General features: G+C 42.3%; 1 protein-coding gene across 2 annotated transcripts in view; it reads left to right on the top strand.

The window, feature by feature from the left end:
- Positions 1 to 16,760, top strand: part of LOC139384157 (tyrosine-protein kinase receptor TYRO3-like) — a 29,497-nt gene that overhangs the window by 9,403 nt on the left and 3,334 nt on the right. Inside the window, exons 5-16 of one of the 2 annotated variants that reach the window (XM_071128854.1) lie at positions 489 to 575; positions 782 to 897; positions 1,407 to 1,587; positions 3,270 to 3,412; positions 5,293 to 5,431; positions 6,370 to 6,493; positions 6,907 to 7,001; positions 7,243 to 7,338; positions 9,803 to 9,886; positions 10,323 to 10,415; positions 10,979 to 11,100; positions 12,405 to 12,514. In XM_071128854.1, the coding sequence (XP_070984955.1) occupies positions 489 to 575; positions 782 to 897; positions 1,407 to 1,587; positions 3,270 to 3,412; positions 5,293 to 5,431; positions 6,370 to 6,493; positions 6,907 to 7,001; positions 7,243 to 7,338; positions 9,803 to 9,886; positions 10,323 to 10,415; positions 10,979 to 11,100; positions 12,405 to 12,514 (1,390 nt within the window). Of the gene's footprint in view, positions 1 to 488; positions 576 to 781; positions 898 to 1,406; positions 1,588 to 3,269; positions 3,413 to 5,292; positions 5,432 to 6,366; positions 6,494 to 6,906; positions 7,002 to 7,242; positions 7,339 to 9,802; positions 9,887 to 10,322; positions 10,416 to 10,978; positions 11,101 to 12,404; positions 12,515 to 16,760 lie in introns of both variants that reach the window. The other variant, XM_071128853.1, reaches the window with a different exon arrangement.

Raw genomic sequence — 16,760 nt, 5'->3', positions numbered from 1 at the left:
CCCACAGTGCCTGGTAGTAATCACTGTACAGTACACACACAAACACCCGCCTTTCTGTAAACATATTTGCCATGAAGGATTAGCCCAAGGACATTTATTTAATGGAGGGATACAACAGGCTTGTCAAGACAGTCTAGTTTAGGAGTTATTCATTGTGCTGACCTTGTTTCCTTGTGTAGTTTCAGTAGCTGGTTTGTTCAAATTGGTAGTGCCAAAATCTCTTTGATCCTTATGAGCCAAGTGTACTACAAACACTCACAGCACTTCATATACAGCACTCCACTCTGGTATGCATTGCCTACTGTCCAGTGTGTGAAAATTGCTCATTTACATTGGAGAAAGACTGTTGGTCAGGCATAATTGCAGGGGACTGGTTTAACACTCTCTTTTGGCATAAACTGGCAGCTTACCTTTTAAAAGGGCTCTGGCATGCTGTTGAGTACATCACATCATGAGTGCACCATGTCTCCCTCCTCTGTTCCCTGTAGGTGTTAATAACAGCATCAAGTTCTACTGTGAAGCCAAGAATGCCAGAGGTATCTCAGTATCTCGAACAGGCACTGTGCACATTAAAGGTGAGACATTCATGAATAATCAATGCTGTCATAAGTGTGACTAAGTCATTTTTCAGATTAGAATACGCTGCTTGATAAAGACTGGTTAGTCAATGCATGTTACAGTATGCTGCTGTAATTTAGCTAGGCTTATCGGCCCCGAGTCCAGCTTCTGTTCAGAGTTGGATGTTTGTAAATCTAAAACCCTGTTCTTTAATTGACTGCAGTCTTCCCAGCAGCCCCTAAAGGTGTGCAGGTGGTCCACATGGTGGAGAACAATGTCACACTGGCCTGGAGCCCAAGCTTCACTGGACACTCTGACCTGTCAGCCTGCACCATCCAGGTACAGTAACTAAGACTGAACCAACACCACTGAGATGTCCTGTGTCAGTACTAAGTTTATATAACCTAATTCTTACATTTAGATTTTCAATAAAGCAACCATAATATGCAGTTGATAAATTAGTTATTATTACGAAATGTGGTGGTTGTTGTCAGTGCTATTTTAAGATGGGAGTGACAACCATCAGAATTCCATTAAAGCCTTGGATGAATGTTTGGCCTAGACTGAGATAATGAAAACCACATACCCATTTTTTAAACATTTAAGACAGCCTGAGTATTTAGACCTCAGTTTCAATATTGGAATGAAAGAATTTGGCAATGGAAACATGACGATATTTAAAGAGATACTTCGAGATTTTGGCAACGAGGCCCTTTATCTACTTCCCCAGAGTCAGATGAACTCATGGATACCATGTTAATGTCTCTGTGTCCAGGTTGAAGGAATTTAGAGGTAGTTTTGCCAGCTAATGCTAAACTACCGCTAACTTCCTTCTATACCTTTTACAGATGTCTAAGAACTCTGGGAGGAAGGTGGAAGTTCGAGACCAGCGTGTGAAGGTTCCACCGTTCCAACAGATCCTCAATGGGCTGAGCTGCTACTCCAACTACAGCGTTAGAGTGTGCTGTGACAATGAGGTGGGGACATCCCCGTTCTCTGGCTGGCTGGACTTTCAGACACCAGAAGCAGGTGTGCATCCAGTCACTAGAATAGATGATGACATATCTGGGGCTGAACAGGGCTGAGTTCCAAATGGCACCCTATTCCTATGGGTCCTGGTCAAAAGTAGTGCACTATAAAGGGAATAGGGTGCCATTTGGGACTTAGCCCTTTTGTTCATCAACTGTTGTTTTTGTTGTCATTTTCTACCAACTGCACTCACATCACCAGCTGGACATCAATAGCATGTGACGATCCATGCAACAGTATGGCGTGTAGCAACCTTATCACAATGAGAACATAATGATTCTCTGTGTTTGTGGCCCTCTGTGTCTCACAGCCCCACAGATGACCTTTCAAAGTTGTTACTCTGTCAAAGTAACATGAAACATTTAGAGATGGTTAAACAGACACAGATTAACCCTAATCTTGGTCCAAAAATCATTTGAAGGAGATTCTCCATTGAGTTGTCTTTTTAGTCTAGGACTAGCATTAGCTTAATCTTTGTCTGGGAATCCACCCCTTCATGTTCATATAGGATACGGTCTAAGTTTCAGTTTTAAATGAGGGTTGTTAAGATAAGTGGGACAGGCGTTTGAGTTTAGAGGTGATCATGGGAGCTCGTCTGAGGGGAGCAGTGGAGTGGGGGTTTCTGGTGGCGACCTTTGTATGTTTGTAAACTGCCAGTGCTGGACACAGGCCAGTGGATTCCAGTCCCACTTGTACAATGAACCATTGTGCATGCCCTCAATCCATATCAATGTGCTGCAGTGCTGAACTAAACCCTGTTGTCTCATTGTCGACACACGCTGGTCAAGGAGGCCACTGCAGGAATGATTGGGGTCTCATTTTAGGGTGACCTGAAGCCGGTCTCAATTTGCTTCGGGATGATCTACTTTCCCAGAGTCAGATGAACTTGTGGATACTATTTTTATGTCTGTGTGCAGTATGAAGGAAGTTAGAAGTAGTTTCGCAAGCTATTGCTAACTAGCAATGACTGGAAGTCTATGGATAGTAGATACCCATAGACTTCCAGTAAATACCCATAGACTTCCAGTAAATACCCATTGACGTCCAGTAAATACCCATAGACTTCCAGTAAATACCCATAGACGTCCAGTAAATACCCATAGACGTCCAGTAAATACCCATAGACTTAAAGTAAATACCCATAAACTTAGTCATTGCGCTAAAGCTAGTTAGCATTGGCTCGCAAAACTACCTCGAACTTCCTTCATACTGGACACAGAGACATACATTTTTTAACCATGAGTTCATCTGACTGCTGGAATAGATAAAGGGCCTCATTGCCAAAATCCCGAAGTATACCTTAATCTTGGCCCTTCCCCTTATATCCCATTCAGTGTTTAATAGTCACATGTGCAGGGTTGCAGGTGTGATTGGAGGGTACAATGAAAATCTTAGGCTCCGAGCTCCAACATGCAGGACTAAGTTAAATAAAATAATGAAAATTATTTAAAAAATAATCATAATCTGTAGCAGCGATTAATAAATAAATGTCCATATGTTTGCAGAAGTGGAAGCAATACTGCTTACACCTATCCAGACCCTTTAGATCTGTTAATGTTTTTAAGGATTAGGACCAGGGGTGTGATGACAGCATGGACATATACAATGGCAACCCTGTATTGTTCTTTGATGAAATGTAAAGTATTGTCATGAAACTGTCCCTGTGTCTTCTTTCTTCCTAGTGCCCTCTGCTGCCCCTCGGAACCTGACCTTTGAACTAACTGAACAGCATCTGTCCCTGAACTGGGCGAGCTTGGATGACAAGGAGCTGCAGGGGAAACTGATGGCCTACAAAGTCCAGTGGAACCTGGGAGGAGAGGGACAGGTTCAGACCCATACACCTATACACACTGAAGGAATCTCGTATATACCTCAGATGATAGCAAAAGCTGCAGGAAGAAAATAAACTGAAGAAAATAGTCTCTGGCTGTGCAGATCAATGCACATTTCAGTAATTGAATATGCCAAATTCTCAGTCACAGTAGACATTGGTCAGTGGAGCATACAATAACAACAACCAGCCGACACCAGTCTTCAACAATCCACTTCTTATTAATTACAATCCCTATGTTTCTGTTATTATGGAATGTGGTACATTACAGTATGACTACGTTCACAATCCTATGGCCATACCAGAAGTTTCTATGGCCATACCAGGGGTTTAGTTGTTTTTAATAGGGACATTGCTATAGAAAATGGGTCAAAAGTATTTTTCCTCTCCTTTCTATGACTCCCAATCTGTCAGGTGTTCAGGTGAGATATCTAAACCCTTTGAGCTCGCTACATGTGTTCTGTTTTTTCTTTCTTGGCCACAAGAATTGTATAATGACCATACAGTGCCTCCAGAAAGTATTCGCACAGATGTGTTGTCACTGGCCTAGACACACAGTACCCCATAATGTCAAAGTGGAAATACGGTTTTTGAAAATGTTACACATTCATTAAAATTAAAGCTGAAATGTCTTGGATCAATAAGTATTCAACCCTTTTATTATGGCAACACTAAATACGTTCAGGAGTAAAAATGTGCTTAACAAGTCGCATAAGTTGCATGGACTCACTCCATATCATGATATTTGAATGACTACCTCATCTCTGTACCCCACACATACAATTACCACAAAGACCAGGGATAAGGGCACCTATTGGTACATGGGTAAAAAAAAAAAAAAAAAGAAGACACTGAATATCGCTTTGAGCATGGTGAAGTTATTAACTACACTTTGGATGGTGTATCAATACACCAGTCACTACAAAGATACAAGCGTCCTTCCTAACTCAATTGCCGGAGAGGAAAGAAACCACTCAGGGATTTCACCATGATGCCAAAACATTTATTACAGTTTATTATTGGCTGTGATAGGAGAACTGAGAATGGATCAACAACATTATAGTTACTCCACAATACTAACCTAATTGACAGAGTGAAAAAACAAGGAAGTCTGTACACCATACAAATATTCCAAAAAAAGCATCTTGTTTGCAACAAGGCATTAAAGTAATACTGCAAAAAATGTGGCAAAGCAATTAACTTTTTCTCTTGAATACAAAGTGTTATATTTGGGGCAAATACAACACATTACTGAGTACTACTCTCCATATTTTCAAGCGTCATGTTTTGGTGTATGATTGTAATCGTTAAGAACTGGGCAGTTTGTTAGGATAAAAAATAAATGTAATGGAGCTAAGCACAGGTACAATCCTAGAGGAAAACCTGGTTCATTCTGCTTTCCACCAGACAATTCACCTTTCAGCAGGACAATAACCTAGAACACAAGGTCAAATCTACACTGGAGTTGTTTACCAAGAAGACTGGGAATGTTCCTGAGTTGCCGAGTTACAGTTTTGATTTAAATCTACTTTAAAATATATGGCAAGACCTGAAAATGGTTAAAGATTATGAGCATTTGCGTTGCTGAAATTGTAACACCAAATTAATGTTCAAAATGTATTCCAAGTCCTCTTGCATGGTCTTCAATGTAATATTTTCTCATAATGGAGAGAATTCAAAAAATGTATTAATTAAAAGGTCACATTTCATATTTTGTTCCTGTGGTGTCAAAGCATGTGTGTCTCTGTGATAAAAGACCAGCACTTACTTGGATCTAATTTGCAATGGAAGCTTTGTTTTTAAGTTTCTTAAACTCAAAGCAATATGTCTTAATAGAACACACATTAACATATGTTTTGGTTGTTGTGTTCCAGGAGGCGTTGCTCTTTAAAGAGAACATGGCCCACCTGTCTGGTGGAGGTCGTTTCTTCAACGCCACCTTCCAGGTGTCGGCGTGTACAGTGGCCGGCTGTGGGCCCTGGAGCCAGCCTGTACTGGTCATGCCCGCCTCAGGTCAGTGAGCCCTTCTGTCACTCCACCGCAATCAGTCCCTCTGTCACGCTGGTTGTGTACACTTGACACTTACATGCGACTGCTACTATCAGAATACAAAGATCGTATTGAAAAGACAAACAAGTCGCATTGTGGTCAGATTGTGTTCAGATCTGACTGACCACTTCAGGTGGTCAGGGACGCATTGAGGAGAGATCCACCCGCAGTCTGGACTCAATCAGGCTTCAGAAAGTGCATACAGTGGGAAACGTCATCAGCACTTCGCCAACACAAGTCTCCTGAAAACTTGTGTTTTGGAAGCGAAATAAGCTAATGTGTTTCCTGGCTTCATAAATGCTAGCTAATTAGGAAAAAAAAAATAGTTTGGCTAGAGTTATGCTAACCTGTTTGCAATCCCTTTAGCTTTGCTGGTTACAGAGGTTAGTTGGTTAGTTAGCTATAGTAGATGGCTACTGCCATCAAGTTGTTATCAAATTTAGCCTTTTCCACCGTTTGCATACTGGCATTTCAATATAACCTAGGAAAAGGGAATACAGACACAATGTGGACACATTTAAATGTAGACGTACGACGTGTTCGGGAATTCCATTATCTATGATCAGAATACAAAATCTGTATGAACTGTCAAGTCTAAAAACGGCCTCTGTCACTATCCACTATTAGTCCCTCTGTCACTATCCACTATTAGTCCCTCTGTCACTATCCACTATTAGTCCCTCTGTCACTATCCACTATTAGTCCCTCTGTCACTATCCACTATTAGTCCCTCTGTCACTATCCACTATTAGTCCCTCTGTCACTATTATGTCCTCTGTCACTATCCACTAGTAGTCTAGTTGTTTTGAAACCTATGCTCCAAATTTGAAGGTAACACGGCTTTGTGTTGTATGTAAAGCTAGTTTGTTATACTGTGTGTGTGTTTATGTTCCACAAAGCAGTGGCAGCCCAGACTCAGAGAGGCCATATGTGGGTGGGTCTGTTGCTGGGCCTGCTGGTGGCCACCATGGTAGGGCTTCTCCTGACAGTCCTAGTGCACCGCAGAGGGAAGGAAACACAGTTTGGGTAGGCTATGATTGTCTCTCTCTCTCTACTAGAATACAGCCATTCATACTGTACATATCTCTAGACATCATTTTTTGGGTGAGAAGGATTTATATGGTCTGAAAGCAGCGCACCGCACCACCTCTTCACATAGAGGCAGATTTTTCTGCAGAATATACCAGAATCCGAGGCATTGTTTGAATACTTTGACAGCATCCTTCTTCACTTCTTTCTTCTGAGCTGACATGATTGGATAAGGAAAAGCAAGGTTTCCATGAGATTCCCTTCAACAATGTTTTGGTCTGATCAGTGGAATATCTCTAGGAAGGGAGGAAGGATGCATTTTAGAAGTATTTGAACACAGGGGCAATGTATCTACAAGGTTACAACACCAATGTAAAGATGGGATAATAGGGCTCTGCTTGTCCTTGCAGGTCTGTGTTCAAGCCACCGGGGACTGAGAGCACGGTCTCCTTCACTGCAGCCAGGTCATTCAACAGGACCTGCTCTGAGCTCCCAGAATCCACCTGTAAGTAAAGTTAGTCATGTTTGGCTTGTAGCCTCCACAAATAAATGTTTCTCTATTGACACATATGGCACAAGCACTACAGTGCGGTTGCATCCTAAATGGCACACTATTCCCTATATAGTGCACTACTTTTGACCAGAACCTTTTGGGCCCACTACATAGGCAAAAAGGTGCCTCTACTGACCCGTAATGTAGTGGACCTGGGTTGTGAATAATGAATTGTATCTCTGTCTTCCATCAGTGGACAGCTTGGGTATCAACGACGATCTGAAGGCCAAGCTTCAAGACGTTCTGATCCCAGAAAGGCTACTGACCCTCGGACACATCTTGGGAAAAGGTTGGTGGGACATCCTATGTTTATTTCACTTAGCTGTGCTCAACAGATAAAGTACATTTAGATAGAAAACCTTTACAATGTATTGTTTGATGCTGCAATGTGCAAAATCAAATCAGTTTATTGGTCGCGTACATAGATTTACAGATGTTATTGCAGGCGCAGTGAAATGCTTGTTTTCTAGCTCCAACAGTGTAGGAATATCTAGCAGTAATATAATACCCTCACCCCCACAGTGACCATGCCTGCGTACGTACATACATATCCCAACCGGAAGCAATAGATTACAGGCAACATCTGCACTGAGCTAAAGGCTAGAGCTGTCGCTTTCAATGAGCGGGACACTAATCCGGACACTTATAAGAAATCCAGCTATGCCCTTTGACGAACCATCAAACAGACAGTGTCAATACAGGATCAAGATTGAATCCTACTACACTAGCTCTGACATTCGTCATATGTAGCAGGGCTTGCAAACTATCACAGATTACAAAGGGAAACCCAGATGTGAGCTGTCTAGTGACGCGAGCCTACCAGTCCAGCTAAATGCGTTCTATGTGCACTTCGAGGCTAGGAACACTGAACTATGCATGAGAGCATCAGCTATTCCAGACGACTGTGATCACCCTCTCCTTAGCTTATGGATGACCTTTAAACAGGTTAACATTCACAAGGCCACAGGGCCATACGGATTACCAGGACGAGTACTCAGAGCATGCGCAGACCAACTGGCAAGTGTCTTCACCAACATTTTCAACCTCTCCATGTCCGAGTCTGTAATACCAATGTGTTTTAAGCAGACCACCATAGTCCCTGTGCCCAAGAACACCAAGGTAACCTGCCTAAATGACTACTAACCCGTAGCACTCACGTCTGTAGCCATGAAATGCTTTGAAAGGCTGGTCATGGCCCACATCAACACCATTATCCCAGACACCCTGGACCCACTCCAATTCGCATACCACCCCAACATATCCACAGATGACGCAATCTCTATTGCACCCCACACTGCCCACTGATCATTGTCTTGTTGGAAGCTGAACCTTCACCCCAGTCTGAGGTCCTTAGCACTCTGGAGCAGGTTTTCATCAGGGATCTCTCTGTACTTTGCTCCATTTATCTTTCCCTGGATCCTGACCAATCTTCAAGTCCTTGCCGCTAAAAAACATCCCCACAGCATGATGCTTCCACCACCATGCTTCACCGTAGGGACGGTGCCAGGATTCCTCCAGACGTGATGCTTGACATTCAGGCCAAAGAGTTCATCAGGCCAGCGAATCTTGTTTCTCATGGTCTGAGAGTCTTTAGGTGCCTTTTGGAAAACTCCAAGCAGGCTGTCATGTGCCTTTTACCGAGGAGTGGCTTCCGTCTGGCTACTCTACCATACAGGCCTGATTGGTGTAGTGCTGCAGAGATGGTTGTCCTTCTGGAAGGTTTTCCCATCTCCACAGAGGAACTCTAGAGCTCTGTCAGCGTGACCATGGGGTTCTTGGTCCCCTCCCTGACCAAGGCCTTTCTCCTCCGATTGCTCAGTTTGGCCGTGCGGTCAGCTCTATGAAGAGTCTTGGTGGTTCCAAACTTCTTCCATTTAAGAATGATGGAGGCTACTGTGTTCTTGGGGACATTCAATGCTGCAATCAAAATGTTTTTGATACCCTTCCTCAGATCTGTGCCTCGACACAATCCTGTCTCGGAGCTCTACAGATAATTCCTTCGACATCCTGGCTTGGTTTTTACTCTGACATGCACTGTCAACTGTGGGGCCTTATATAGACAGGTGTGTGCCTTTTTTCAAATCATGCCCAATCAATTACATTTACCACAGGTGGACTCCAATCAAGTAGTAGAACCATCTTAAGGATGATCAATGGAAACAGGATGCACCTGAGCTCAGTCTCATAGCAAAGGGTCTGAATACTTATGTAAATAAGGTATCTGTTTATTTTCAACACATTTGCAACAATTTCTAAAAACCTGTTTTTGCTTTGTCATTGTGGGGTATTGTGTGTAGATTGAGGGGAAAAAAATGTAATCCGTTTTAGAATAAGGCTGTAACGTAACAAAGTGGAAAAGGTCAATGGGTCTGAATACTTTCCGAAGGCACATATAGTACTACCTCAGCTACCTCCTACCCTTGCACATGGACTTGGTACTGGTAACCCGTGTAAATAACCAAGTTATCGTTACTGTATATTTATTACTCATTATTTTTCTATGTATTCCTCATTATTATTATTATTTATATTTTTTCTCTTTGCATTGTTGGGAAGGGCAAGCATTTCACTGTTGGTCTACACCTGTTTATGAAGCATGTGACATTTTTTAAATTTGAAATAGAGCATTTACAAAAGTCTGGCATGGCCTATAACCATAACTGTGTATCGCTAAATAACAAGACAATGTCTGTATTATATTTTTGAATATGTTGAGTTGTTTGAGGAGTAACGTGCCAGTGATGTCTGTTTAGGTGAGTTTGGCTCAGTGCGTGAGGCCTTCCTAAAGATGGAGGACAGCACTGTACAACAGAAGGTTGCAGTGAAGGTGCTAAAAAGTGAGACTTTTACATTTTAACTGCCTTTTATATAATCATAATTTAGCAGATTTATATAGTGCTTTTCTACCAACGTAGGAACTCAAAGCGCTTTACAAAGTAGGGGGAAACTCCCCTCATCCACCACCAATGTGTAGCACCCACCTGGGTGAAGCACGGCGACCATTTTGGTGCCCGAACGCTCACCACACATCAGCTATCATGTGGAGAGGTGAGGAATGATATATACCAATTAGGAATGAGGCGGATGCTTTGATGGCCATGATGTAATGGGGCCAAGTTTGGAATTTAGCCATGATCCCGGGGTTAACACCCCTGTTCTTATGAGTGTCAGTGGATAATACATTGATACACATGATAATCGTACCTGTATAATGTGAACTAATAAGTCCTTGGAAGTTATGATCATTTATGTTCTCTGTCCTTTTTACATCAGCGGATATCAACTCATCATGTGATATTGAGCAGTGCCTGAAAGAGGCTGCTTACATGAAGGACTTCCACCATCCAAATGTCATCCAGCTCATTGGTTAGTGGCAGTGAAGACGCATTTAACTTCCGCCGACTCACTTCAATTAAATCTAACTTTATTTATATCCTTAGGCATTGCCAGATTCCAAATAATAACAGCTTGCACATATAATACAACCACAACAAGTAAGGCTACTTAGGATCAGAAACGGAGTGTTTTAAGAGTTGCCCATCAATCAATGTGCTTTGACCAGGGCCGGCCCTAGTCTTATGGGGGCCCTAAGCTAGATTTGGTTGGAGGAGCCCCCACCTCATGGCAAAACATTTGTGTCCCCCCTCTTGACGCAGAGAAAAAAACATATTACGCTTTAAGTTAATTTCCTGCAATTTTGCACATTTTGCCAAGTTGTATAGAGAAAATGTTGCAGTTTTAAATTAAGTTAACTGCAATTCTACAGATTTTACGATGGCCTGACATTTTTATTTATTTACATTTTATAAAGAATTTCATGCAGCCTGCGGCCCTAAGCAACCACTTATGTCGCTTATGCCTGGAGCTGGCCCTGGCTTCGACTGACTTGTTCTGCTGAGTTGTTGATTGAATATACTTGTATTCTCTAGGAGTGAGTTTGCACAGACGGCCTCAGCAACGGTTGCCCATCCCCATGGTTATCCTGCCCTTCATGAAGCATGGGGATCTTCACACCTTTCTGCTCATGTCCCGCCTTGGAGACGAGCCCTTTGTGAGTAGTCACCTATACGTTTTATACACTCTTGTATGCATACTAAAATAGATAGCCAATTCAGGGACATAAACACTCAGTGGCCAGTTTATTAGGTATACCCATCTAGTACGGGTCGGACCCCTTCCTCCAGAACCGCCTGAATTCTTCAGGGCATAGAAACGTTGCTCAATTGGTATCAAGGGACCTAACGTGTGCCAGGAAAACATTCACCACACCATTAAACCAACAGCCTGTACCATTGACACCAGGCAAGATGAGGCTTATGCCGCAAAAGCCAAATCCTGACTCTGCCATCAGGAACGGGGATTCATCAGACAAGGCAATCTTTTTCCACTCCTCAGTTGTCCAGTGTTGGTGATTGCCTTCCCATTTTAGCCGCTTCTTGTTGTTTTTAGCTGATAGGAGTGGAACCCAGTGTGGTAGTCTACTGCAATAGCCCATCCGTAACAAGGACCGACGAGTTGTGTTCCAAATTGCCGTTCTGCACACCCCTGTTGTACTGCCACGTTATTTGCCTGTTTGTGGCCCACCTGTTAGATTGCACAATTCTTGCCATTCTCCTTCAACCTCTCTCATCAACGAGCTGTTTTCACCCACAGGACTGCCGCTGACTGGATGTTTTTTCTCTCTCGCACCATTCTCGGTAAACTCTAGACACTGTCACGCATGAAAAGCCCAGGATGACGCGCCTGTCACTGACGAACATGCGTAGGTCACTTGTTTTGCCCATTCTAATGTTCAATCGAACAGTAACTGAATGCCTGTCTGCTTGCTTTTTTAGAAAATCACAGCCACGTGACCCACTGTCTGTAGGAGAGCAGCATTTTCGTGAACAGGGTTGGTGAACCTAAAACTGGCCACTGAGTGTATATTGATACAAACAGTAACACAAACAGTTAATTTATACAACGGGTGGATCTAATCCTGAATGCTGATGGATTAATACTGCATTCCAGCAGGTGTCTATTCCACCGTTACCACCAGCTAAATCTATGACATTAAAATGCCTATTTACTCTGTTCCATCCACTGTCTCATCAGCCCATCCAGGCAATTTATAAACTTGATCTCCACAATAAAAATATATGCATTTAGACATTACCTTACATTCAAGGTCTTCCACTGTTAGTTGTCAGTTTAGATTCATGTTTAAATCATTCCATAATTTCCTGTTATAGACTATACTGGAAAGACAAGTATTAGTGTGGGGCCAAATATTTTTTTTCCAGGACACTTTCTAATTGATGCATATCTTCAAATCATGTTTTAACAAAGTAATGTTGCGTTCTCTCCCTCACACAGACAGTGTCACTGCAGATGCTCATTCAGTTTATGTTGGACATCGCTCGTGGAATGGAGTACCTGAGCAACAGAAGCATCATACACAGGGATCTGGCTGCACGCAACTGCATGTGAGTGAATTACCAGCAGAGTAGACAGTGGCTCCATCTCAAATAGCACCTTATTCCCTATAGTGCACTACTTTCTATCAGAGCCCTATGGGCCCTGGCCAAAACTAGTGCACTAAATAGCAGGGTTCATACACATTTTGACAGAAGGAATATTATAACTTTTCCAAGACTTCTCCATGACGTTTAACCAAATTTGCATGACCAACAATTGGCGGCGTCTCTATGTACGTATGAAAAATGTGCTTCATGTGGTATCAACACTGGGAGGCTTGCTCTCTGATCCCATGTACAATCTCCTGTTGTGTGCAAGGCACTTAAGTCCCACAAAGTAGAGTACCGGTTAGGCAACTGTATAAAACACGTGGTCAACCCTCAGTCTGGAGAGATACTTGATGTACAGGCTTTTGATCCAGCCCTTCTCAAACACAGAGCCAGTTTATCAAGGTGCAGTTGGGCAGATAATCTCTACAATATGGTTTGTTAGAGGGGGGCTGGAATAAAGGCCTGTACATACATTAGCTCTCCTGGAGGACGGCTGATCACCCTTGATGAAAAATATTACAACCAAATACATTTTATGCCTTTTGAAATAACTCGCTCATTCAATATATCAAAGATCAAGTGGCTGTTGTAGGCTACAAATCTTTTTATTCAGCTGAAGCAAACCCACAAATTTTCTTCAGGAAATTTACCTTTTCTAGTTAAGTTTATAAGCTAACTTGGTGTTTACTCTGCAGGCTGACTAGCATCTTGAGTTGAATGTCCCATACAGTGGATGCCCAAATCAACTGGAAGCATCTACAAAAAAAATACTGTTTGCAATTCACAAATTATTATTTTGATTCACTGCAACTGAACCAAAACCCAACTAATACAATGTTGAAGTGAATAATTCCTTTCATCCCAAAAAATTCTTAGTCTGTAGAAAGTTTTTGGGGACATGACGAAAACATGAATACATGCTAATAATAGTTCAACAGTTAACTAGTGCAGGGGTTTTTCACCCCTTCCAGCATTGGGGGACATCCCGTGGCCCCCCCATTTACTATTTCTATGGGCACAGGCACTGTTCATGACACAAACTGTGCACACCCCTTCTTTCAATTCTATACATTTTGCCATGTGTACTCATGTGATGTGAGTGACAAAAAAAAGTACAGTATCTATAAACAAACAAAATCTACAAATAAACGTTAGCTGACATGGGCTAGTTGATCTGGACAGTTCTTACAAGTTATAAATAGCTCTCTAAGGTATGCAATGACTGACAAGAGGAACTGATGATGCACTACCCAATTTCGAAATTGCACCTTGTGCATTCTACTATTACAACTTTCAAGAGTAAGTTTATAGCCGGAATGTGAGTTCCTTAAAAACATTTTGTTTTATATATCTACAGTGCCTTATTCAGCCCCCTTGACCTTTTCCTCATTTTGTTACTTTACAGCCTTATTCAAAAATGAATTAAATAAATACAAATATTCAGCAATCTACCACACACTACCCCATATTGACAAAGCAAAAACACGTTTTTAGACATTTTTACTAATTGACAAAATACTTTTTACATAAGTATTCAGACTCTTTGCTATGAGAATTGAAATTGAGCTCAAGTGCATCCTGTTTCCATTGATCATCCTTAAGATGGTTAAAGTCCACCTTTGGTAAATTCAATGGATTGGACATGATTTGGAAAGGCACACACCTGTCTATATAAGGTCCCACAGTTGACAGTCCATGTCAGAGCAAAAACCAAGCCATGAGGTCGAAGGAACTGTCCTTAGAGCTCAGAGACAGGATTGTGTCGAGGCACAGATCTGGGGAAGGGTACCAAAACATTTCTGCAACTTTGAAGATTCCCAAGAACACAGTGGCCTCCATCATTCATAAATGGAAGATGTTTGGAACCACCAAGAGACTTCCTAGAGCTGGCTGCCCGGCCAAACTGAGCTATCGGGGGTGAAGGACCATGGTCAGGGAGGGGACCAAGAACCCGATGGTCACTCTAAAGTTCCTCTTTGGAGATGGGAGAACCTTCCAGAAGGACAGTTCCAAGCGGGGGAAACTCCCGCTTGGAGTTTGCCAAAAGGCACCTACAGGACTCTCAGGCTATGACAAACAATACTCTCTGGTCCAATGACACCAAGATTGAACTCTTTGGCCTGAATGCGAAGCTTCACGTCTGGAGGAAACCTGGCACCATCCCTACAGTGAAGCATGGTGGTGGCAGCATCATGTTGTGGGGATGTTTTTCAGCGGTAGGGATTGGGAGACTAATCAGGATCGAGGGAAAGATTAATGGAGGAAAGTACAGAGAGAACCTTGACGAAAACCTACTCCAGAGCACTCAGGACCTCAGACTGGGGTGAAGGTTTACCTTCCAACAGGACAACAACCCTAAGCACACAACCAAGACAATGCAGGAGTAGCTTCGGGACAAGTCTCTGAATGTCCTTGAGTGGCCCAGTCAGACCCCAGACAAGAACCCGATCAAACATCTCTGGAGAGACCTGAAAATAGCTGTGCAGCGATGCTCCCCATCCAACCTGACCGAGCTTGAGAGGATCTGCAGAGAAGAATGGGAGAAACTCCCCAAATACAGGTGTGCCAAGCTTGTAGCGTCATACCCAAGAAGACTCAAGGCTGTAATCGCTGCCAAGATATATATATATATATATAGCACCAGTCAAAAGTTTGGACACGCCTACTTATTCAAGGATTTGTCTTTATTTTTTACTATTTTATATATTTGCACTCTTGCCATGAGTGTGCAAAGCTGTCATCAAGGTGTGGCTACTTTGATTTGTTTAACACTTTTTTGGTTACTACATGATTCCATATGTGTTATTTCATCGTTTGGAAGTTTTCACTATTATTCTACAATGTAGAAAATTGTTTAAATAAAGAAAAACCTAGACTTTTGACTGGTACTGTATGTACAGTTTAAGTCGGAAGTTGGAGTCATTAAAACTTGTTTTTCAACCACTCCACAAATTTCTTGTTAACAAACTATAGTTTTGGCAAGTCTCTTAGCACATCTACTTTGTGCATGACACAAGTAATTTTTCCAACCATTGTTTACAGACAGATTATTTAACTTTTAATTCACTGTATCACAATTCCAGTGGGTCAGAAGTTTACATACACTAAGTTGACTGTGCCTCTAAACAGCTTGGAAAATTCCAGAAAATTATGTCAATGGCTTTAGAAGCTTCTGATAGGCTAATTGACATAATTTGAGTCAATTGGAGGTGTACGTGTGGGTGTATTTCAAGGCCTACCTTCAAACTCGGTGCCTCTTTGCTTGACATTGGGGGAAAATCAAAAGAAATCAGCCAAGACCTCAGAAAAAAAATATTGTGGACCTCCACAAGTCTGGTTCATCCTTGGGAGCAATTTCCACACTCCTGAAGGTACCATGTTCATCTGTACAAACAATAGTACGCAAGTATAAACACCATGGGACCACGCAGCCGTCATACCGCTCAGGATGAAGATGCGTCTCCTAGTGATGAACGCACGTTAATGAACGCACGTTGATGCGAAAAGTGCAAATCAATCCCAGAACAACAGCAAAGGACCTTGTGAAGATGCTGGAGGAAACAGGTACGAAAGTATCTATATCCACAGTAAAACAAGTCCTATATCGACATGATCTAAAAGGCCGCTCTGCAAGGAAGAAACCACTGCTCCAAAACCACCATAAAAAAAGCCAGACTACAGTTTGCAACTGCACATGGGGACAAAGATCATACTTTTTGGAGAAATGTCCTCTCGTCTGATTAAACAAAAATAGAACTGTTTGGCCATAATGACCATCGTTATGTTTGGAGGAAAAAGGGGGATGCTTGCAAGCCGAAGAACACCATCCCAAATGTGAAGCACGGGGATGGCACCATCATGTTGTGGGAGTGCTTTGCTGCAGGAGTGACTGGTGCACTTCACAAAATAGATGGCATCATGAGGTAGGAAAATGATGTGGATATATTGAAGCAACATCTCAAGACATCAGTCAGAAAGTTAAAGCTTGGTCGCAAATGGGTCTTCCAAATGAACAATGACCTGAAGCATACTTCCAAAGTTGTGGCAAAATGGCTTAAGAACAACAAAATCAAGGTATTGGAGTAGCCATTACAAAGCCCTGACCTCAACCCTATAGTTGTGGGCAGAACTGAAAAAGCGTGTGCCTACAAACCTGACTCAGTTACACCAGCTCTGTTAGGAGGAATGGGCCAAAATTCACCCA

Source organism: Oncorhynchus clarkii, chromosome 25 (assembly GCF_045791955.1).
Source record: "Oncorhynchus clarkii lewisi isolate Uvic-CL-2024 chromosome 25, UVic_Ocla_1.0, whole genome shotgun sequence".
Taxonomy (NCBI): Eukaryota; Metazoa; Chordata; class Actinopteri; order Salmoniformes; family Salmonidae; genus Oncorhynchus; species Oncorhynchus clarkii.
Note: the sequence above shows the minus strand (reverse complement) of the source record. Positions and strands in the feature narration are given on the sequence as shown.